General features: G+C 42.9%; 1 protein-coding gene across 3 annotated transcripts in view; it reads right to left on the bottom strand.

Moving 5' to 3' along the window:
• Positions 1–24612, bottom strand: part of LOC109875290 (dipeptidyl aminopeptidase-like protein 6) — a 165341-nt gene that overhangs the window by 117463 nt on the left and 23266 nt on the right. Inside the window, exon 1 of one of the 3 annotated variants that reach the window (XM_031809807.1) lies at positions 4093–5044. The exons of the other annotated variants lie outside the window; for them this stretch is intronic. Within the exon in view, the coding sequence (XP_031665667.1) occupies positions 4093–4287 (195 nt within the window). The 5' untranslated portion in view covers positions 4288–5044. Of the gene's footprint in view, positions 1–4092; positions 5045–24612 lie in introns of those variants that run through there. 3 annotated transcript variants of the gene reach the window in all.

A 24612-nucleotide genomic window follows, 5' to 3' on the forward strand; every position in this document is an offset into this window, starting at 1 on the left:
GTTCCTCTGTTTTTTTAGTTACACATTGGAAATAACCCTAGTAAAAAAAAATACACCTATCCTTAACCATGTTAAGTGCAATAAAATCCTGAAATTGAAAGATATATGAACCGGACCCTATTACTATTACTTGAATGGCCTATAGCACATAACTCATTAAATGCAGAGACCGTTGTGGCAGTAGGACATTGGGAAATATGACAGTCTTACAATGTCATTACACATAGTAATTAACATCTATGTGTGGTGTGGTGTGGTGATGTGTCATTTTGTGTGATGTGTTGTGCTGTGTAGTTCTGTGCTGTGTCCTTTCGTGTTGTGCTTCTTTCAGTGTCAACAGTATCAGTGACAGAGGCAGTGTGTTCACTCCCTCCCTGCTTGTCATCACAATACACATCAATAATGCAGAGGAGACATCCTCCTCATGCTGACAGCTTCACTATCTCTGGAGAGAGAAAAGAGACTAGATAGACACTCAGGTGGAGCTCAACGACAATGTGTAAACACTGATGTCAAATACATGCCTGCATAATGCAGAGCATAAAGTGTTCAGAAACTATAGTGAAAATGAACTAAATGTTTGCATTTAAATTAAGCATTTGTCATTGGGCATGATACTAATGCTGAACTCCCTTCATTATGCTGGCTACAGCTAGACCTACTCTGCAGCAGCTTAGCTGGAAGAGTCACTTTAGGCGGCCAATTCTTCACAGGATCCCAGTTTCTTTTTCAAGCCTGAGACATAGGCTATACTGCTCATTGTCATTCTACAAGTCAGCACATTTCGAACTTAGGGATTCGAGCCACACCGGTTTCAAAAGGACAAACTAAAACAAACTGTATGAGCATAGGTCTACTAAAGAATGCCTTAGCAAAAGCAGGGAATGATCTGTGTGAAATTTCATCACCATGGACAATAAAAAGGTGTGAGCCTCGTCGCAAAAGTGGCCTTGAAGAATTATTATGGCTAAACCACAAAGCAAGACTACATCAGAATTGTCTTCAACATATCCAATATATGGGCTACAGCGCATAATCATCTATTGGACGTCCACATGTAAGTCCTTGCAAAACGAGAACCCATGAAAACTTGCCAACTTCGATTAGATCATTAGATTGCAAAAGAAGGCCAAATCACTGAATGTATTACATTGGGTTTTCATTTGCCTCTAAACTACAAATAGAATGTTTAACTGTAATTAGTTTCAAGTAGGGACAGTTCCAGGCATAAGTGACATAGCAGTCGCTTAGGACCCCTGGTCCCTAGAGGGCCCCAGACACCCCCCAAAAAACTAAGGTGGTGTCTCTACTTACCATTGAGTGTAAGAATAGTAGAATGCACCAGGTGTAATTTCAAAATGTTATTATGCATAAGCAGTTTTTTTCTTGTTATGTCAGTCGCTGACAGTCACCTAATTAGTCATGTCAGCTAAGAATTTTTTAATTGGTAGTAAGTCAAGCCAGCTATCTAATCATGGCCCAGGGGCACTGACCTACAGGGGGCTCCCATTGATCCCAGGGGGCTCCCCAGTCATTCTCAATCAGCTATCATATTAACATGGCATAAGTCACAGAGGTAGAATTGCATGACATTTGCTGTAAAACTGAAGAAAAAAAATGAACTTGCTTTAAAAGGTCCAATGCAACAGTTTTTATATCAATATCAAATCATTTCTGAGTAACAATTAAGTACCTTACTGTGATTATCTCCAAAGAAAATGATCTTCGATTATAGTCACTGCCGTGTATATACCCCCCAAGCAGATACCTCGATGGCCCTGAAAGAACTTCAAAGGACTCTATGTAAACTGGAAACCATATATCCTGAGGCTGCATTTATTGTAGCTGGAGATTTTAACAAAGCTAATTTGAGAACAAGGCCACCTACAGTTGAAGTTGGAAGTTTAAATGTATTTGGTTAAGGTGTATGTAAACTCAGTTTTTCACAATTCCTGCCTTCCACAAGCTTCAACAATAAGTAGGGTGAATTTTGGCCCATTCCTCCTGAATGAGCTGGTGTAACTGAGTCAGGTTTGTAGGCCTCCTTGCTCGCACACGCTTTTTCAGTTCCGCAGATAAATGTTCTATATGATTGAAGTCAGGGCTTTGTGATGGCCACTCCAATACCTTGACTTTGTTGTCCTTAAGCCATTTTGCCACATATTTGGAAGTGTGCTTGGGGTCATTGTTCATTTGGAAGACCCATTTGCGACCAAGCTTTAACTTCTTGACTGATGTCTTGAGATGTTGCGTAAATTTATCCACAATTTCCCTTCCTCATGTTGCCATCAATTTTGTGAAGTGCAGCAGTCCCTTCTGCAGCAAAGCACTCCCACAACATGATGCTGCCACCCCCGTGCTTCACGGTTGGGATGGTATTCTTCGGCTTGCATGCCTCCCCATTTTCCTCCAAACATAAAGATGCTCATTAGTTAAGTTAAGTTCCTCTGTGTACACATCACAGACAAACTGAAATGGTCCACCCACACAGACAGTGTGGTGAATAAGCCGCAACAGCGCCTCTTCAACCTCTTTTCACCTAAAACACTCAAACGTCTACAGATGCACAATCGAGAGCATACTGTTGGGCTGTATCGCCGCCTGGTACGACAACTTTACCGCCCTCAAGCGCAAGGCTCTCCAGAGGGTGGTGAGGTCTGCACAAAGCATCACCGGGGGCAAACTACCTTCCCTCCAGAACACCTACAGAAACCGATGTCACAGGAAGGCCAAAAATATCATCAAGGACAACAACCACCCAAGCTACTGCCTTTTCACCCAGCTATCATCCAGAAGGCGAGGTCAGTACAGGTGAATCAAAGCTGGGAGCAAGAGACTGAAAAACAGCTTCTATCAAGGCCATCAGACTGTTAAACAACCATCACTAAGAGAGGGTGCTGCAAACAAACATACCCAAATCACTGGCCACTTTGATAAATGGGTTCAATAAAAAGTATCACTATCATTTTAAGTAATGTCACTTTAATAATGTTTACATATCCGACATTACTCATCTCTTATGTACATACTGTATTTCATACCATCTATTGCATTTTGCCTACGCCGCACTGCCATCGCCCATCCATATAGTTTTATATGTACATATTCTTATTCCATCCCTTTACATTTCTGTGTATAAGGTAGTTGTTGGGGAATTAGATATTACTGCACTGTCGGAAACTAGAAGCACAAGCATTTCGCTACCCTCGCATTAACATCTGCCAACCATGTGTATATGTGACAAATAAAAATGTATTTTGTTTTACATTTAAAAATGGTAAAAGAGAAACAAAAATAGCTTCTTAGCAAAGAGCAATTTCTCAAGCAAGAATTTAGCTTGGACTGTCTGGGAGTGGCCTAAATAGATAAGAAAAGAAATAGAAAGAGTTTTAGAACTTTTTCTTATTGCTCTAAGTTTATTAACTAATGTATGGCATCCAAACAAAACACGCTGACATTTCAGGCAGTCTTTTCAAACAGCTCTTAGCTAAAAGGGCATTATCATAATGTTCACAATATTATTCCAACCTTGGTGTGGAAATACAGTACCAGCCAAAAGTTGACACCTACTCATTCAAGGGTTTTTCTTTATCTTTACTATTTTATACATTGTAGATCATGTAGTAACCAAAAAAAGTGAAACAAATCTAAATATATTTTATATTTGAGATTCTTCAAAGTAGCCACCCTTTGCTACTTTTAAGCAGTTATAGTTGGCAAGCATCACAACATAGAAAGTGACACAGCCTATTCAGACAAGGCCAACCATCCAGACACAATACGTTTCTTGAATAGCAACCACGCCTTGACTGGTGGAGCGTCTAAAGCTCTGAATTAATAGCCTACTGATCTGAGAATCACGGGGTAACACATGCTGTTTCAGTTGCAAAACCATTTAGGCAAGAGTGAACCAAGAACATAATTGCAGCAACATGATAGTTTAGGTCTAGAGTAAAATGATTGGGCAAACAATAGAAAGCAGATAGGGGCTATACAGGTGATCTGTTAAAGTTGTCAACGATTATCAGATGAAGGTTTGAGTGATCAAATCCATAGGCCTACACCAATAGTTTAATTGTTTAGAGGTCTTACACGCTCGTCCTCGCTCGCATTTTTCTTTCGGTGGGGAACATGGGGTCTGCCGTCGGCCACGGGCTGCGGGGTCTTCCGTGTGTTGTCCTCCTCGTCCGCTACCTGTCCACCGAGTAGGTGGCTGGCCTCAGGTGGGTGTGGGAAAGAATTCTTCGTATTAATCTTACCGGCGAATCTCTGATACAGCGAAGCCATAAGTACAGTCAAAACCACTACAGCATGTCAAAGCAAGAGAAACCTCTCGTCTACGGGGACGAGTGTAGGCTACTGCTTCTTTTCTGTGGCTTTGGAGAGATCCGACAGCGGGTGGCCAATTTATCCTCTGGAATAAAGCGGAGATGGTTCCAAAGAGAACAGGTAAATTATCCCGATAAAATAACTTGTAAAAACTGAAAACGTTTTCCTGGTTGAATTATAAAACAAACATAGCCTAACAAGCAAGTCCTCTGATCGATTGGATGTGTTTTGTCCTAAGGGAGCGGTGAGCCCTTGCTACAGTAGGACGTTAATAGTCTGTGTCTGTATTCAGAGCACGTTGGTTCCCATCTTCAGTTCGTTGATGCCTTCTCACAGCGCGATAGCAGCCCGTCTCTGTGGGTATCCAATCTGATATTCAATACAGTCTCAGAAAATTGAACCCAATCAAAATAACTAAAAAGGCTGCTAGACTTTCAACAGCTGTTTGGCGGCAAGAAAGACCTGGTGTGTGTGTATGTGTGAAGGACGCCGAGAACCAGTGTCGCCTCGGTGGACGCGTTCTGCATGAGAAGTGAAGTAAACGGACTATGCACAACCTATTATCTCAACAACACAACACACCGCAGACAATAGCATACTGTACATAATGCACATTAATGTGGGGCAGAAAAGATTTCCTTTAATCCAATATTGCATTAGTCAAATAGTCCTGTCTCAAATGTGCTAATAGGCTACAAGCAGTCATGTAATCTGTAGAAATATTTTCGTTATTCCGTTCATTCCAGTCCCAATAACTGTTAATCCAGGACGGAGCTCGAGTGCCTCTCTGTGGCTCAATGAGAAACGACACTCATTCAGCAGAGGACGATGTTTATGACAGTTATAGTTTATAGTCTACCTTGTATTTTATTCAACTTGTCTGAGCTTCTTCTCCACATTTGACTCTAGAAGGCCTTGGCTATCTCTAACACGAATTCAATACATTCCTCTTGAATCCAGATACAAAAAGCATGTATTTAATCACGTTCTCTGGGAATGCGATGAGTGCGATTCAGTACCATGGACAGCGCCATAAACAACACCCTGGACGCAGGTTGAGATTAATATGTTCCTAGATGAAAAAATGTCTGAAATCAAAAATGAGCTTTTTGGTATTAATTTAAGGTTAGGCATAAGGTTAGGAGTGCGATTAAGGTTAGGTTTAAAATCAGATTTTATTACCGTGGCTAGGCTACTTAATGACCACTCTGTAGAGCTGTCTCCAAGACAAGATTCATCCAAAAATGTCAACCTGCGCTATGGACATCAACTTTGAACCCGTTCAGTGAGTTTCTATCATAAAAATGACCGTGTGTAGCTAATTATTGTGACTCAGAAGCACAGCGAGACCAGCTAGTCTTCACCATCATATACCTTTCCTCACCTGCCCTAGTGGCCTTTTAGTAGTCAGCATTGTAACCTATGAGGATGGAGTTGTGAGGGATTCAAAGAAAACTCAGGCATGTCGGTGCATGCTGTTAAATGTATAATGTATTGGGGTGTTTGTGACACAGGAGGCTACTGAAGGGAGAACGACTCATAATAATGACAGGAACGGTGCAAATGAATTGGCATCAAACACCTGCGTTTGATGTATTTGATACCATTCCACCGATTCCGCTCCAGTCATTACCAGGAGCCCGTTCTCCCTAGTTAAGGTGCCACCAACCTCCTGTGGTATGTGACCATGGTCAGTGGGGACAGGCAAATGTGGAGAGCTGAGAGCCTCCTCAGACGGTTTCAGAGTGTCAAAGCACCCTGGCAGGCCTCCTCCCTGTGACAGCTCAGACCTCCATACTGGTGTTATGGTGGATTTCTGAGAAATGGGTCATCTACCGCACACACAAGTACAACTTCAAAGCAGCACCACTCACTATGATACCAAATAGACCATGCCGCAGACGCCATCAAGCGTTAATGTCATTTGACTAATAGGCTAGGACAGAAATCTATTGAAGTGGATTAAAACTATCCTCCTGATTCATTTCACAACTGTCTCATCTGCACAGAGAGACTAGAGTAATCACATGCTCCATCCTAATTAGAAATGACAGTTGGGAAAATATTGTAGATTCCAAAGTTAACAATGAGTGGGTTTCAATTAATTTTCCTTTTTCCATTGCGAGTCATTTTCATATCATTCCCCAGAGCCGCTGGAGGCTCATTGATTCATGAATTGAATTAAAAATGTATCCCTCCCTCTTCACTACAAAAAAACTTTTCCATTCCAAAACCAAGGGCCTAGGACACGTGTCAAACTTATTCCATGGAGGGCAGAGTGTCTGCGGAATTTCGCTCCTCCGTTGTACTTGATTGATCAATAAGGTCACTGACTAGTTAGGAACTCCTCTCACCTGGGTGTGTAGGTCTTAATTGGACACAAATTTAATGGAAATAATGAATATCAGCTTACACTTGGCCCTCCATGGAATGAATTTGATACCCATGGCCTAGAATATAAGGGTCATTGGTTGGAAAGGGTCATTTTCAACCATAAATGTCATAGGTAAAAGTACTTTGGTTGGTAAACATTCCATTTTTGCTACAATATTCAGTGTACTACTCTCTAAAATGACTCTAAAACGAGAATATTCAGGTTTCTACTCTAAAACAATGGGTTGAATTGAGATATTCACTATAAATACAAAAATATGTGGTCACCCCTTCAAATTGGTGGATTTGGCTATTTCAGCCAAACCTTTTGCTGACAGGTGTATAAAACTGAGCACACAGCCATGCAATCTTCATAGACAATCATTGGCAGTAGAATGGCCTTACTGAAGAGCTCAGTGACTTTCAAAGTGGCACCGTCATAGTATGCCACCTTTCCAACAAGTCAGTTCTTCAAATTTCTGCCCTGCTAGAGCTGTTATTGTGAAGTGAAAACGTCTAGGAGCAACAACAGCTAAGCCACGAAGTGGTAGGCCACACATGATCACAGAACGGGACCGCCGAGTGCTGAAGTGCATAGCGCGTAAAACCGCCTGTCCTCGGTTGCGACACTCACTACCGAGTTCCAAACTGCCTCTGGAAGCAACATAAGCACAATAACTGTTTATTGGGAGCTTCACGAGATGGGTGAAGGCTGGAAGGCCATGGAAGGCTGAGCAGCCGCACACAAGCCTAAGATTACCATAAACAATGCCAAGCATTGGCTGGAGTGGTGTAAATCTCGCTGACACTGATGAATCATGCTTTACCATTTGGCAGTCCGATAGACAAATCTGGGTTTGGTGGATGGAAGGAGAAAGCTACCTGCCCCAATGCATAGTGCCACATTTAAAGGTTGGTGGAGGAGGAATAATGGTCTGGAGCTGTTTTTAATGGATCAGGTTAGGCCCCTTAATTTTGGGGGGTGGATGGAAGGCATATAACAAACGTAGAGCAACCCAAAGGTTGCGATTTCAAATCTCATTACAGAAAACGTTCACATGTTAGCTAACCCTTCACCTAACCCCAACCTTAATGCTTTAACTCCTAAACTTAACCCTAACCCGTAGCCTAGCTAATGTTACTGCAGGTAACCTTCTCTTGCCACTTTACCTTCACCTATTGTGTTGCACCATTGGAGTTGGTGATACTAGTTCAAATTAGAGGCCAAGTTATTCTACTTCTTACTGTAAACAACTTATTCAAGCCTATACAAAACTGTCACATTACTAAAAGGTAGTTGTGTCTTGAGTTACTTGAACTAGCATTGAAATTTGAGCAGTGAGGTTAATTTCTACCCCCTTGTCTCCACGTGTTCCAGTTTGAAAGACATCCCACCGTGACACCCTGCAGATATAAATAACTTGGTGTGAACCTCCCTACACCAGGATGATCACCATTCGCCAGGATATTATTCAGGAGTGTACATCACAATGTTCGACAAAGGTAAAAAAAAGTACCCAATTCCAAATGTCATTGCCTCAGTAAAAGTATTTATACCTTAATAGGAAGTCACTCAAGTAAAAGTGAAAGTCACCCAGTAAAATACTACTTGAGTAGTACCTGACTTTCTGCCGAAGTCGATGCCTCTCCTTGTTCAGGCTGTGCTCGGCGGTCGACGTCACCGGTCTTCTAGCCATCATTCTTCCCTGCCTCCTATACACACACACACACACACACACACACACACACGACTCTGACAGAATCTCTGACCCAACATGAATTCAGCAGGAGAAGGTACCCCGGCCATGGAGGTGGAGGAGCGAGTCATTGAACATACGGAGATGATTTACAATCTGAGTGCCGCCATGGATCGCAGTGTCCAGAATATGGACCGCTGGGAGAGTTTTTCCAGCGCCTCCACCAGCACAGCCGGGGTCTCCACTGAGCGCCCCTATCCTGCCTGAACCCAGCAGGATCCATCTATCCATGCCACAGGTATTACGGCGGAGATGCTGCCGGCTGCCAGGATTTCCTCCTCAAACTAAGCCTGTATCTGGCCACGGTCCACCCAGCTCCATCGGACCGTGAGAAGAGTTACGCCCTCCTCTCGTGCCTCACTGGGAAAGCCCTGGAGTGGGCCAGCGCTGTGTATGGAGATGGAAATGCGGCGTTGGACCATTTTGAGGAGTTCACTCACCGTTTCCGGGCAGTATACGACCACCCACCTGAGGGCAGAGCGGCGGGTGAGCGCCTCTACCATCTGAGGCAGGAGACTAGGAGCGCCCAAGAGTTTGCTCTGGAGTTTAGGACCCTGGCTGCCGGCGCTGGATGGAGCGACAGGGCCCTGATCGACCCTTACCGCTGTAGTCTACGCGAGGATGTCCGTCGGGAGCTGGCCTGCAGAGACACCAACCTCACCTTCGACCAGCTGGTGGACCTGTCCATCCGGCTGGACAACATGCTGACTACTCGTGGACGTCTAGATCGGGGTCTGGTTGTTCCATCCTCCCGCACCCTCTCTCCTGTACCCATGAGGTTGGGAGGGACTGTGCGCGGGGAGACCGGAGGGGGTTCCCGCTCGTGCACCATATGTGGTCGCAGAGGACACACTTCTGGTCGGTGCTGGGTTGGTTCCTCTGGGAATCGAGACAGCAGGCAGGGCACTGTGGCGTCACCCTAGGTGAGTAGGCACCATTCTCATCCAGAGGCCTCCGTTGCATACATTTTTGCCTCTGTCACTTTTCCTGAACTTTCCCCACGTTCCCAGCATAAGGCGCTAGTAGATTCAGGCGCGGCTGGGAATTTCATTAAGTGTTAGCTCATAGTTTAGGGATCCCCATTGTTCCTGTGGATAGTCGACTTAGATAGTCGACCATTAGGGTCAGGGTTTATCAGGGAGGGCACCGCTCCTTTGAGTATGATGACGCAGGGGGGTCACGGAAAAGATCATATTTTTCTTATTGATTCTCCTGCATATTCTGTGGTGCTGGGCCTACCCTGGTTAGCTTGTCATAACCCCACTGTTTCTTGGCCAGAGAGGGCTCTCACGGGGTGATCGCGAGAGTGCTCAGGTAGGTGTTTAGGGGTTTCCGTTGGTGCTACTACAGTGGAAAGTCCAGACCAGGTCTCCACCGTGCGCATCCCCCCCAGAATATGCCGATTTGGTAATCGATAAGGCGACTCAATTACCACCCCATCGACGACGGGGGGGGGGGGGGGGGGGGGGGAATTGTGCGATAAATCTCCTGGTAGACGCTGCACTTCCCAGGAGTCACGTGTATCCCCTGTCGCAAGCGGAGCCGGTGGCTATGGAGACATGTCTCCGGGTACATTCGGCCCTCCATTTCACCCGTCTCAGAGTTTATTTTTTGTGAAGAAGGATGGAGGTTTGCGCCGTGTATTGATTATCGAGGTCTCAATAAAATCAGTGAAATCACACTTATCGCTACGGCGATTGAGTCAATGCACGGGGCGCGTTTTTTCACTAAACTGGATCTCAGGAGTGCGTACAACAACCTGGTAAGTATCTGGAAGGGAGACGAGTGGAAGACGGCATTTAGTACCACCTCCGGGCATTATGAGTACCTCGTCATGCCGTATGGGTTGATGAATGCTCCATCAGTCTTCCAATCTTTTGTAGATGAGAATTTCAGAGACCTGCACGGGCAAGGTGTAGTGGTGTATATTGATGACATTCTGATATACTCCACTACATGCACCGAGCTTGTGTCCCTGGTGCGCAGAGTGCTTGGTCGCCTGTTGGAGCATGACCTGTACGTCAAGGCTGAGAAATGCTTGTTCTTCCAACAGTCCGTCTCCTTCCTAGGGCATCGGATTTCCATGTCAGGAGTGGATATGGAGAGTGACCGCATTGCAGCCGTGCGTAATTGGCCGACTCCCACCACGGTAAAGGAGGTGCAGCGATTCTTAGGGTTTGCCAACTACTACCGGAGGTTTATCCGGGGTTTTGGTCAGGTTGCTGCTCCCATTACCTCACTGCTAAAGGGGGGCCCGGTGAGCTTGCAGTGGTCAGCTGAGGCGAACAGGGCTTTTAGGCACCTGAAGGCTCATCCGGATCCCTCTTTGCTGTTCATAGTAGAGGTGGACGCATCCGAAGCTGGGATAGGAGCAGTGCTCTCTCAGCGCTCGGATGCGCCACTGAAGCTCCGCCTCTGTGCCTTCTTTTCGAAGAAGCTCAGCCCCAGCGGAGCGAAACTATGATGTGGGGGACCGGGAGCTGTTGGCTGTCGTCAAGGCTTTGAAAGCGTGGAGACATTGGCTTGAGGGGGCTAAACACCCTTTTCTCATCTGGACTGACCATCGCAATCTGGAGTACATCCGGGAAGCGAGGAGACTGAATCCTCGCCAGGCAAGGTGGGCCATGTTTTTCACCCGTTTTGTGTTTACCCACTCTTACAGACCAGGCTCCCTTGGCTACCTGCTCATCTTAGCTTTTTACTTTTAATAACCATTCAATCAAACTCTGTATTTAACAAATTTAGTTTTGTCCTCACTCAACTTTTTTCATTAAACTTTTTCACCCCTTTATCTGGACATGCGCAACCTCCACCAGCCGAAAAAGCTAAGTAACATTATGTCGTCTAATTGCAGTAGCTGTACTCATAATATACAGTATCACCTTACGGTGACGATAGCCAAGTTGCAAGCCCGGCTTCAGGCTCAATCCTTAGGCAATAAGTGGATGAAAGGATGAAAGTGTCTGTGCCACCAGTAAGTACAGGTAGTCATGTTTATCCCGCAGCCGAACAATTTGCTCACGGCTTCCGGAAAGAAATGCTTTCAGCATGCTCAACCGGTATCACTCATTCAGCCAATATAAATATTACCCCGGTTTTCCCCACAAAGCAGCAAGTCGGTGTCATAGCCTGAGCCTTCTCAGGTCTCTCTTCCACCCATTATGGGGTCTGAGCCACCAAAGCCTCCCACCATTAGCTCTGACAAAATGAAAACCCGCAATATTAGAAACATTTAGCGATCATACATTGTTTACCAGGGGGCAGGGCTACCGCCATAAAGGCTAATCTGAAGATGGTCTGGCGGAGGCTAAAACTGACGAGTGTAGAGAGCACAAGGATATACAGTTGAAGTCAGAAGTTTACATACACCTTAGCCAAATACATTTAAAACCTCCGTTTTTCACAATTCCTGACATTTAAGCCTAGTAAAAATTCCCCGTTTTAGGTCAGTTGGGATCATCACTTTATTTTAAGAATTTGAATTGTCAGAATAATAGTAGAGAGAATTATTTATTTCAGCTTTTATTTCTTTCATCACATTCCCAGTGGGTCAGAAGTTTACATACACTCAATTAGTATTTGGTAGCATTGCCTTTAAAATTGTTTAACTTGGGTCAAACATTTTGGGTTGACTTCCACAAGCTTCCCACAATAAGTTGGGTGAATTTTCCTATTCCTAACCCATTCCTCCTGACAGAGCTGGTGTAACTGAGTCAGGTTTGTAGACCAACTTCCTGACTGATATCTTGAGATGTTGCTTCAATATATCCACATAATTTTCCCGCCTCATGATTCCATCTATTTTGTAAAGTGCACCAGTCCCTCCTGCAGCAAAGCACCCTCACAACATGATGCTGCTACTCCCGTGCTTCACAGTTGGGATGGTGTTCTTCGGCTTGCAAGCCTCCCCCTTTTCCCTCCAAACATAAGGATGGTCATTATGGCCAAACAGTTCTATTTTTGTTTCATCAGACCGGAGGACATTTCTCCAAAAAGTACGATCTTTGTCCCCATGTGCAATTGCAAACTGTAGTCTGGCCTTTTTTAATTGCGGTTTTTGAGCAGTGGCTTCTTCTGTGCTGAGCGGCCTTTCAGGTTATGTCAATATAGGACTCATTTTACTGTGGATATAGATACTTTTGTACCCGTTTCCTCCAGCATCTTCACAAGGTCCTTTGCTGTTGTTCTGGGACTGATTTGCAAGTTTCGCACCAAAGTACGTTCATCTATAGAAGACAGAATGCGTCTTCTTCCTGAGTGGTATGACGGCTGCGTGGTCCCCTGGTGTATATACTTGTATACTATTGTTTGTACAGATGAACGCGGTACCTTCAGGCATTTGGAAATTGCTCCCAAGGATGAACCAGACTTGTGGAAGTCTACAAAAGATTTGAGGTCTTGGCTGATTTCTTTTGATTTTTCCATGATGTCAAGCAAAGAGGCACTGAGTTTGAAGGTAGGCCTTGAAAATACATCCACAGGTACACTTCCTATTGACACAAATTATGTAAATTAGCCTATCAGAAGCTTCTAAAGCCATGACATCATTTTCTGGAATTTTCCAGGCTGTTTAAAGGCACAGTCAACTTAGTGTATGTAAACTTCTGACCCACTGGAATTGTGATACCGAGAATTATAAGTGAAATAATCTGTCTGTAAACAATTGTTGGGAAAAATGACTTGTGTCATGCACAAAGTAGATATCCTAACCAACTTGCCAAAACTATACTTTAACAAGAAATGTGTGGAGTGGTTGAAAAATGAGTTTTAATGACTCCAACCTAAGTGTATGTAAACTTCCGACATCGCACCAGCGGTGTTAGGATGAAACAGTTAGAGATACCAAGCACAACATAGCTTCAGCGTGAAACTTAGCTAGAAAGATGTTTCGGCATCGAGTAATTGTCTCTGGCCCCCTCCGAGTTAGGAGCTCTACAGCAGACTTGTTCAACTCAATCACTGTTTGAAAACTGTTTACTGCTCCTCCCAAAAGATTTAATTTGTAGATAATTGGCCCTCTTCCTGGGACCAAGCCTGGCATGCTGAGGAGTGACGGATTCCATCCTAGCTGGAGGGGTGCTCTCATCTTATCTATAGACATAGACAGGGCTCTAACTTCACAAAGCGATAGGGTGCTGGCTAAGCAGCAGGCTGTTAGCCAGTCTGCCAGATTAGTGTAGTCTGCCCCTAGCACAGTCAGTGTAGTCAGCTCAGTTTTCCACATAGAGAACGTGTCTGTGTCTAGATCTAGGTCTCGCAAAACTAAACATGGCGGTGTTCGCCTTAGCAATCTCATTGGAATTAAGTATTCATCCATTCCTGTCACATCTCAAAAACAAGACTACTAAAATGGTAGTTCCCTCACTTCCCAGGCAGTAATAGTCAATGAACAAAGCACTGATCATAAACTTGAACGGACCGAAACATGGCTTAAACCTGATGAATTTACTGTGTTTAATGATGCCTCTCCTCCAGGTTACACTAGTGATCATATCCCCTGCGCATCCTGCAAAGATGGGAGTGTTGCTAACATTTACGACAGGAAATGTCAATTTACGAAAGACTGCATTTGTCTTTTGAGGTTCTAGTCATGAAATCTATGCAGCCGGCTCAATCACTTTTTAACCGGCTTCCTGAGCAAATTTTATGAAAATCAAATACAGAAATATTCTACTTACATAAGTATTCACACCCGAGTCAATATAATAACTTTTGGCAGCAATTACTGCTGTGAGTCTTTCTGGGTAAGGCTCTAAGAGCTTTGCACACCTGGAATGTACAACACTTGCACATTATTATTTAAAACAATCTTCAAGCTCTGTCAAGTTGGTTGTTAATCATTGCTAGACAGACATTTTCAAGCCCATTTTAGTCAAAATTGTAACTAGGGCACTCAGGAACATTCAATGTAATCTTCATAAGCAACTCCAGTGTATATTGGGCCTTGTGTTTTAAATTATTGTCCTGCTGAAAGGGGTCTGTTGGAAAGCAGACTGAACCAGGTTTTCCTCTCAGATTTTGCCTGGGATTAGCTCTATTTCGTTTATTTTTATCCTGAAAATCTCCCTAATCCTTGACGCTGACCAGCATACCAATAACATGAAGCCACGACCATGCTTGAAAATATGAAGAGTGGCACTCAGTGAAGTGTTGTATTTGCCCCAAGCGTAACGCTTTGTAGTCAGGACATAAAGTTAATTTCTTTGCCACGTTTTTGGCAGTTTTACTTTAGTTCCTTATTGCAAACAGGATGCATGTTTTGGAATATTTTTTATTCTGTACAGGCTTACTTCTTTTCACTTTGTAGTTACTCCACAATACTAACCTAAATGACAATGTTGTTTATCCATCCTCAGTTATCTTCTATCACAACCATTAAACTCTAACTGTTTTAATGTCACCATTGGCCTCATGGTGAAATGGTGAGCAGTTTCCTTCTTCTCTGGCAACTAAGTTAGGAAGGACAACTGTATCTTTGTAGTGACTGGGTGTCCTGGAAGGATATTGACCTCATCCCGTCAGTAGAGGATGCCTGGCTGCTCTTTAAAAGTGCTTTCCTCACCATCTTAAATAAGCATGAAAAAAATAATAAACTAAGAACAGATATAGCCCTTGGTTCACCCCAGACTTGACTGCCCTTGACCAGCACAAAAACATCCTGTGGCGTTCTGCATTAGCATCGAATTGCCCCTGTGATATGCAACTTTTCAGGGAAGTCAGGAACCAATATACAGTCAGTTAAGAAAGCTAAGGCTAGCTATTGCAAACAGAAATTTGCATCCTGTAGTACTAATTTCAAAAAGTTTTGGGACACTGAAGTCCATGGAGAATAAGAACACCTCCCAGTTGCCCACTGCACTGAGGATAGGAAACACTGTCACCACCGATAAATCTACGATAATAGATCATTTCAATAAGAATTTTTCTATGGCTGGCCATGCTTTCCACCTGGCTACCCCTACCCTGGCCAACATCTCAGCACCCCCTGCAGCAACCATGGCCTCCAACTGGTAAAGCCCTGCCTTCTCAGCTCACTGGTCACCATAGCAACACCCACCCATAGCACGCGCTCCAGGAGGTATATTTCACTGGTCATCCCCAAAGCCAACACTTTCTTTGGCTGCCTTTCCTTCCCGTTCTCTATTGCCAATGACTGGAAAGAATTGCAAAAATCACTGAAGCTGGAGTCTTATATCTCCCCCTCTAACTTTAAGCATCAGCTGTCAGAGCAGCTTACCGATCACTGTACCTGTACACAGCCAATCTGTAAAATAGCACACCCAACTACTTCATCCCCATATTGTTACTTTGCCTCTTGCTCATTTGCACCCCACTATCTCTACTTGCACATTTATCACTCCAGTGTTAATGCTAAATTGTAATTATTTCACCTCTATGGCCTATTTATTGCCTTACCTCCCTACTCTTACATTTGTACACACTGTACATAGATTTTTCTATTGTGTTATTGACTGTACGTTTGTTTATGTGTAACTCTGTTGTTTTTGTTGCACTGCTTTGCTTTATCTTGGCCAGGTCGCAGTTGTAAATGAGAACTTGTTCTCAACTGGCCTACATGGTTAAATAAAGGTGAAAAAGAGTTGGGAAAGGGCTCCAGTAAGCATTTCACGATCAAGTCTACACCTGTTGTATTCGGTGCATGTGACAAATACAATTAGACTTCTTTGGTACAATAGACTGTGTTTAAAGGACTCATGCATATGGTTTGTTGCGGAACCGTATTACCTCCACACCGGAGGTCACGAGTCATGAAGGCAGTCAAATTCCATGTGACCGTTTAGGTCACTGTAATTTCTCCAAGCTCTGTTGCTGCTCATGGTCATTAGTTAATCGACCAATCTTGCCAACTGCCTGGTACTCAGCACTCTATTGGTCCTCTAATCACTCTGACAATGAAAATGTCATCGAAAAGTCGAATCAAATCACTTAAATGAGTGCCCATGAACTCATGTTGCCCAACATTTCTATAGGCAATGCAATTGCGCGAGAAAACAGAGTGATGGCCAATACTAAATAGAGGACCCCTTCAGCTTTCAGCTATTTATTTGCATAGATGACATGTACAGTCGTGGCCAAAAGTTGAGAATGACACAAATTACATTTCTACAAAGTTTGCTGCTTCAGTGTCTTTAGATATTTTTGTCAGATGTTACTATGGAATACTGAAGTATAATTACAAGCATTTCATAAGTGTCAAAGGCTTTTATTGACAATTATATGAAGTTGATGCAAAGAGTAAATATTTGCAGTGTTGATCCCTTCTTTTTCAAGACCTCTGCAATCCACACTGGCATGCTGTCAATTAACTTCTGGGCCGCATCCTGACTGATGGCAGCCCATTCTTGCCTAATCAATGCTTGGAGTTTGTGTTTTTTTTTTGTCCACCCACCTCGAGGGTTGACCACAAGTTCTCAATGGGATTAAGGTCTGTGGAGTTCTGGCCATGGACCCAGAATATCGATGTTTTGTTCCCCGAGCCACTTAGATATAACTTTTGCCTTATGGCAAAGTGCTCCATCATGCTGGAAAAGGCATTGTTAGTCACCAGACTGTTCTGGGATGGTTGGGAGAAGTTGCTCTCAGAGGATGTGTTGGTACCATTCTTTATTCATGGCTGTGTTCTTAGGCAAAATTGAAGGTGAGCCCATTCCCTTGGCTGAGAAGCAACCCCACACATGAATGCTCTCAGGATGCTTTACTGTTGACATGACACAGGACTGATGGTAGCGCTCACCTCGTCTTCTCCGGACAAGATTGTTTCCGGATGCCCCAAACAATCTGAAAGGTGATTCAGAGAAAATTATTTTACCCCAGTCCTCTGTACCTTTTGCAGAATATCAGTCTGTCACTGATGTTTTTCCTGGAGAGAAGTGGCTTCTTTGCTGCCCTTCTTGACACCGGGCCATCCTCCAAAAGTCTTCGCCTCACTGTGCATGCTAATGCACTCACACCTGCCTGATTCCATTCCTGAGCAAGCGCTGTACTGGTGGTGCCCCGATCCCGCAGCTGAATCAACTTTAGGAGACGGTTCTGATGCTTGCTGGAATTTCTTGGGCACCCTGAAGCCTTCTTCACAACAATTGATCCGCTCTCCTTGAAGTTCTTGATGATTCGATAAATGGTTGATTTAGGTGCAATCTTACTGGCAGCAATATCCTTGCCTGTGAAGCCCTTTTCCTGCAAAGTAATGATGACGGCACATGTTTCCTTGCAGGTAACCATGGTTGACAGAGGAAGAACAATGGTTCCAAACACCACTCTCCTTTTGAAGCTTCCAGTCTGTTATTCAAACTCAATCAGCATGACAGAGCGATCTCCAGCTGTCATGCGTAGGTGTAATAGGTGGCAGGGAAGTCAGGCGCAGGAGAGTCAAATGGAGTGTAAAATGGAGTCTTTTAATAAAGTCCACGGAGTATGCTCCATAACACTAAATGTACATAAACATGGGTACGAGGACCCGACGCGCACCTATACAACAATCACACTACACTGACAATAAAACACTCTGACAAAGACATGAGGGGAAACAGAGGGTTAAATACACAACAGGTAATGAATGAGATTTAAAACAGGTGTGTGGGAAGACAAGACAAAACCAATGGAAAAATGAAAAAAAAGGATCAATGATGACTAGAAGACCGGTGACGTCGAACGCCGAGCACCGCCCGAACAAGGAGAGGCAACGACTTCGGCAGAAGTCGTGACACCAGCCTTGTCCTCGTCAACACTCACACCTGTGTTAAAGAGAGAATCACTGACATGTCAGCTGGTCCTTTTATGGCAGGGCTGAAATGCAGTGGAAATGTTTTGGGGGGGATTCACATGGCAAAGAGGGATTTTGCAATTCATCTGATCACTCTTCATAACATTCTGGAGTATATGAAAATTGCCATTGTGAATTAATATGTGTGTCCTTCTCAACTTTTGGCCACTACTATATTTTTTACCGCTGCCCCTGTTTCGAGACAGGTGCAAGATAATGGTCCATTCTAAATCAAAACAATTTTCACATATTTAGTATACATAAAGACAAGATTAAATCAAGAATAGTCTGATGGGTGACAATATTAGCCTTTCACTTGTGAATTATATATTAGCACTTGTGAACGATGCCCAACATAAGAAAGAGTTTTTTTGGCAACTTTTTCTAATCATAGTCGCACACCTCATGTAGCCTAGGCCTATATGTTTGATAAGGTTTGTATCACAACTAAATTGGCCCAAAAATGTCTTAAGATTAAGCACATTAATCCGCTTTATAAGGGGTTTAGTACCTAACTGGCATACATAAACAGTGCATGAGTTTCAAGTTTGGAGAAGATCATTTTAACCATAAAAATGCACCTTAATAATAAAAGCATTACATGCATAAATCCCAATTGCGGTCACGTTCCTGCTTATAACCTTCTGTCATGTGCGCATTGCTGCGCTTATAATGTGAAGAAAAAGCTACATAGTTTATCAACATTGTAAGCTAAAAGTTGTTGTGCCAGCCACATTGTGTAAAAAAAAAATTCTCATGCTAGTGGTTGTATTAATTTGGGATCTATTGCATCCCACAACTGTCCCAGATAATGTTTGGAATATTTATTTCTCACACAGAATAGGTTGACTTTTGTACTATAGGGGATAGTAGATTGACATAGGCTAGTGCTTTTGCTGTTCGTTAGGCCTACTCATCTTGTTGGCTGATGAAAAGTAAATGTGAAAAGTTCTTCCAATATGCACCTCTCAAAATTGGATCACCCGATCATGTGATACCACCCTCCATCCCACTGCTGGCTTGCTTCTGAAGCTAAGCAGTGTTGGTCCTGGTCGTTCCCTAGATGGGAGACCAGATGCTGCTGGAAGTGTTGTTGGAGTGCCAGTAGGAGGCACCCTTTCCTCTGGTCTATAAAAACATTATCCCAATGCCCCAGGGCAGTGATTGGGAAGATTGCCCTGTGTAGGGTGCAGTCTTTCGGATGGGACGTTAAACGGATGTCCTGACTCTCTGTGGTCACTAAAGATCCCATGGTAAGAGTAGGGTGTTAACCCCGGTGTCCTGGCAAAATTTGCAATCTGGCACTCGTACCATCACGGTCACCTAATCAGCCCCAGCTTACAAATGGCTCAATCATCCCCCTCTTTCCTGTCCCTATTCCCCAGGTCGTTACTGTAAATGAGAATGTGTTCAGTCAACTTACCTCGTAAAATAAAACATAAATAAATGCAGAGCACTCAGGGAGAAGGGCACAACAAAAGCATAGATTTTTTTAGGGTGCATTACGGCCACGAAGGGGATGCCACCGGGAAATTCAAGGCATTATCAAGTGCTTGTCAAATTGTGAATGAGACAAAAATGAAGTGTGTACAGCCTGCGCAAAAAAATAACAAAGCAGAGCTCATGCCTTACAAATCATTTTTCAAATCATTAGTCGCATCATGCAGCCTTAAAATCAAAACATCTCGCCCAACGTTTGTAGAACAACTAAAGTTACATTAATAACTCTAAATTAAGGATATAGGAACACTTATTTCTTTGTTAACCGCTCAACACATAACAGCCTCATGTGCACACAAAGCTGAATAAAATATTATTCATCATTGTATTCTTCATACTATAAAATAATTCCAAGGAATTGTCTGCTAAATGAACTAGTGCAGCCCACAGCCATAAGGCATAGCCACCCCAGGACCTAACATAAGGACAACTGAGAGTATGTTATTCTATTCTGAAAGACTACATTTTCTTTATATCATTTTTCCATCTAAAACAAATAATGGATTTATTGTGAATGTGTAGGCTATATTACATGGATTTATTAGACTTTTTAAAATGTAGATTATACAAAGGTCTGCATCAGTGGCTTGTGTGGAAACCAGGAGATGCTAAATGTGTTTGTTAATTAATGGTCAATTACCGTGAGACCAACAGTTACAGTGGGGTAAAAAAGTATTTAGTCAGCCACCAATTGTGCAAGTTCTCCCAGTTAAAAAGGAGAGAGGCCTGTAATTTTCATGCCCCACTGTATTTGCTTGACAATCACTGGCCGACAAAATTTTGTGACCGCCACAGATACAGGAAAAACAATATATATTTGTACATTTATTAAAAATGACAAGTGTTGATGTCTCCACATGTTTCTGCTTTTGAGGCTTGGGCATCTGGTGACTGCAGTTCATCTGTATAAGCCCCTGCAAGGAGAGAAATGAATCAATAATACCATAATGCTCTATTCATTTCACTAAATATATACATACAATGCATTTGGTATACAAAGTATTCAAACCCCTTGACTTTTGCCACATTTTGTTACGTTACAGCCCTATTCTAAAATTGATATAGTTTTTTCCCTCGTCAATCTACACACAATACCCCATAATGACAAAGCAAAAACAGGGTTGTAGAAAAATGTACATAGGTATTCAGACCCTTTACCCAATTCTTCGTTAACGCACCTTTGGCAGCGATTACAGCCTTGAGTCTTCTTGGGTATGACGCTACAAGCTTGGCACACCTATATTTGGGGAGTTTCTTCCATTCTTCTATGCAGATCCTCTCAAGCTTGGTCTGGTTGGATGGGGGGGGCTTCACTGCACAGCTATTTTCAGATCTCTCCAGAGATAATCGATCGGGTCCGGTCTCTGGCTGGGCCACTCAAGGACATTGAGACTTGTCCCGAAGCCACTCCTGTGTTGTCTTGGCTGTGTGCGTAGGGTCGTTGTCCTGATGGAAGGTGAACCTTCGCCCCCAGTCGGAGGTCCTGAGCGCTCTGGAGCAGGTTTGCAATAAGGATCTCTGTACTTTGCTCCGTTCATTTTTCCCTTGATTCTGACTAGTCTCCCAGTCCCTGCCACTGAAAAACATCCCCACAGCATGATGCTGCCACCACCATGCTTCACTGTAGGGATGGTGCCAGGTTTCTTCCAGACATGGGGCTTGCCATTCAGGCTAAAGAGTTCAATCTTGGTTTCATCAGACCAGAGAATCTTGTTTCTCATGGTCTGAGAGTCATTTAGGTGCCTTTTGGGAAACTCCAAGAGGGCTGTCATGTGCCTTTTACTAAGGAGTGGCTTCCATCTGCCACTCTACCATAAAGGCCTGATTGGTGGAGTGCTGCAGAGATGGTTGTCCTTCTGGAAGGTTCTCCCATCTCCACTTAGGAACTCTGGAGCTCTGTCAGAGTGACTATCGGGGTCTTGGTCTCCTCCCTGACCAAGGCCCTTCTCCCCCGATTGCTCAGTTTGGCTGGGCGGCCAGCTCTAGGAAGAGTCTTGGTGGTTCCAAACTTCTTCTATTTAAGATTGATGCAGGGCCCTGTGTTCTTGGCAACCTTCAATGCTGCAGAATGTTTTAGGTATCCTTCCCCAGATCTGTTCCTTGACAGCATCCTCTAAGTGCTACGGACAATTCCTTCGACCTCGTGGCTTGGTTTTTGCTTTAACATGCGCTGTCAACTGTGGGATCTTATACAGACAGGTGTGTGCCTTTCCAAATCATGTCCAATCAATTGAATTTACCACAGGTGGACTCCAATCAAGTTGTAGAAGCATTTCAAGGATGATCAATGGAAACAGGATGCACCTCAGCTCAATTTCAAGTCTCATAAAAGGTCTGAATACTTATTTAAATTAGGTATTTCTGTTATGAATTGTTTATACATTTGCAAAAAAAATCTATAAGCCTATTTTTGCTTTGACATTATGGGGTATTGTGTGTAGATTAATGAAGAAACGTTTTTATTTAACAATTTTAGAATAAGGCTGTAACGTAACAAAATGTGATAAAAATACCTTCCAAATGCACTGTATATTCCTGTTTGATATGAATTTATATAATATTGGACATGTATTCCTTTATCACATGTCACATTTATCACATGCCACTATTAGTTTTGTATCCAATGCATTTAGCTTACATTTGGATGAAGCAGCCTAATCGAGTTAGATTGCATCATATCACCTTTCAATATTAGTTATCAACAAATATAAAACCATGTTCATTTGAACATCGGTGTCATTTAATAATATGCACGGTTGTGAAAGTTGTATGAATGAATCATAATGCAGGCCTACTCATTAGAAAAAAACAGCTCGAATGCAATATTGGCTTCACAGTGAAACAGTCTATTAATCATTCTGAAAACAGTCAGTAAAATAGCTTATTTAGCTATTTAAAAACAAAATGTAACCTGCATGATATCATGCATGCAAGCTTACCTGTCATGTTCACAACCATGGACCAGCAGACCAATCAATATGCAAGAGAAGGACCCTATACCGTAACCGAATTATTCTGGTTTGTGTCAACTTCATTAATTAAAAAGGTACTGAGGAGATCGATTCTGCTACTTGTTTAGTTATTATTCATGTCAGAAGAACACTTTTTGTTTCCAGGTAATAATATGGGGGCAGACGAAGAACCCTTTTGGAACCCTTTTTCTTAAAGTGGCTACAAATAGCAGGTGGAATGTGAATCCGTTATCACCTAATGCTGCCTTCAAATCCTGTCCCAAATGCCAGTAACCTACAGAAAAAGTGCTACCTACTAATGTAGGTGCCTTTGGAGGCAGGTAGACAGCAAGCAGCTGTATTTGGTTTGGTTAAATAATAAAGATTCCCCAGCACTGTGCGTGAACTCTGATGCTTGGAGTGAAGCATGCGGCTCAGACCACAATGCTATGTCAGTTTACAATGCTTTATCAAGCCATGAGAATTGATGGTATGAGGTCTGTTGGTTTGCAGAGCCTTCCCCAAACCATAGCCCCCTAGGCACGGTACCACATTGTATAACCTACAAACTGATTTGAAATATACAATATTCATTCAAATCTTCCTGCTCCAGGATTATTTTCCTCCTGCGAAGAAATGGGTCATTAAAAGCCGGCATCTGTAAGGACCTAATAATTTCCCAGATGCCATTGAAGTCAAAGAGTTGACTCATCGCACAGCCAGGGTTGTGATGCGACTGCACTGTCAGATTAGATATGGTGAGCCGTGCATTCATCAAATAATGCTAAACTTCCTCTACAGATGATGGATCTTAATTTGATCATTGTTGCAGGAGAAACTTGTAGTGTATTTGAGGTTAAAAAAGGCTTGGGAAGTTTGTAATTTCTACTTAGAAATGTTAGACTTGATTTTCCCTTACAAAAAAATCTATCAGCCCATACAGAATTGTCCATGAATTATAAATCAGAAAAAAATATGTACATCCAACCCATCACGTACACGACAGAAGCACATAGCAAACAAAAAAGGAATATCTGCAATTCTGGTATGCGCATGGTGATTTAAAATAATATAACATTTCATTAGATTTTAATTACAAACAAAAAAGATAAATCTTCGACTTCAAAGGCTTGCAAGTTGTAACGGGTTTTAAATGGATTTCCATCAGCATTACAACCATAAAAATTATAGAATCTATTAGACCAGAACTGTCGCTTGCTTGAAGGTTGACAACACATGCCTTCCTTACTGTGTATCAAAATGTAATTATACCTCACTGAAGGCCAAACTTAATAGGATTCTGGAAGCGGAATACGTTCGTTATCATTCAATTATACTTCAACACTCCATTACAACACTTTATTTCAGCCTGTTGTAACGTTGGTGAATGCAATTACAATCTGTTCGAAGTCAAAGCACTTTATAACTGCTGTGACATGTTCTATCAAGAAAAAATGTCTCCACAGATCACTGGAGCTGGTTAAATTAGTTGAACTTACAATTCAATGCTAATTCCCTTCTTATTCATGTATTTACAACCAACTGAAACCTAATACATGTAGTACAACCAAGAGAGACCAATCTATGTAGTATATTGCAAGTGAGACTGTCCACAACTGTAGATGTTTCTACAGTCCATGTCCATGATAACTTGCCAGTAAACATAAACCTGTCTCAGTTTACACAGTATGTGCAAATCAATATTAATGTGAAAATGCATAGCCTATTGCTCTTTGAAAGGATTGACACCAGTCCTGAAATATCTGCCATATAAACTTTAATCGTGCTTCCAAAATAACTGCTCTGAACCATCCAGTACATTCCAGAATGGAAGACACACTGACTTAGTCCAAATTGAAATGGCAGAAGATAAGGCTGAGGAAATTGACTTTTAATGCAGGATGATGTGGAGCTGACT

The sequence above is a fragment of the Oncorhynchus kisutch genome, linkage group LG30, assembly GCF_002021735.2.
Source record: "Oncorhynchus kisutch isolate 150728-3 linkage group LG30, Okis_V2, whole genome shotgun sequence".
Classification (NCBI taxonomy): Eukaryota; Metazoa; Chordata; class Actinopteri; order Salmoniformes; family Salmonidae; genus Oncorhynchus; species Oncorhynchus kisutch.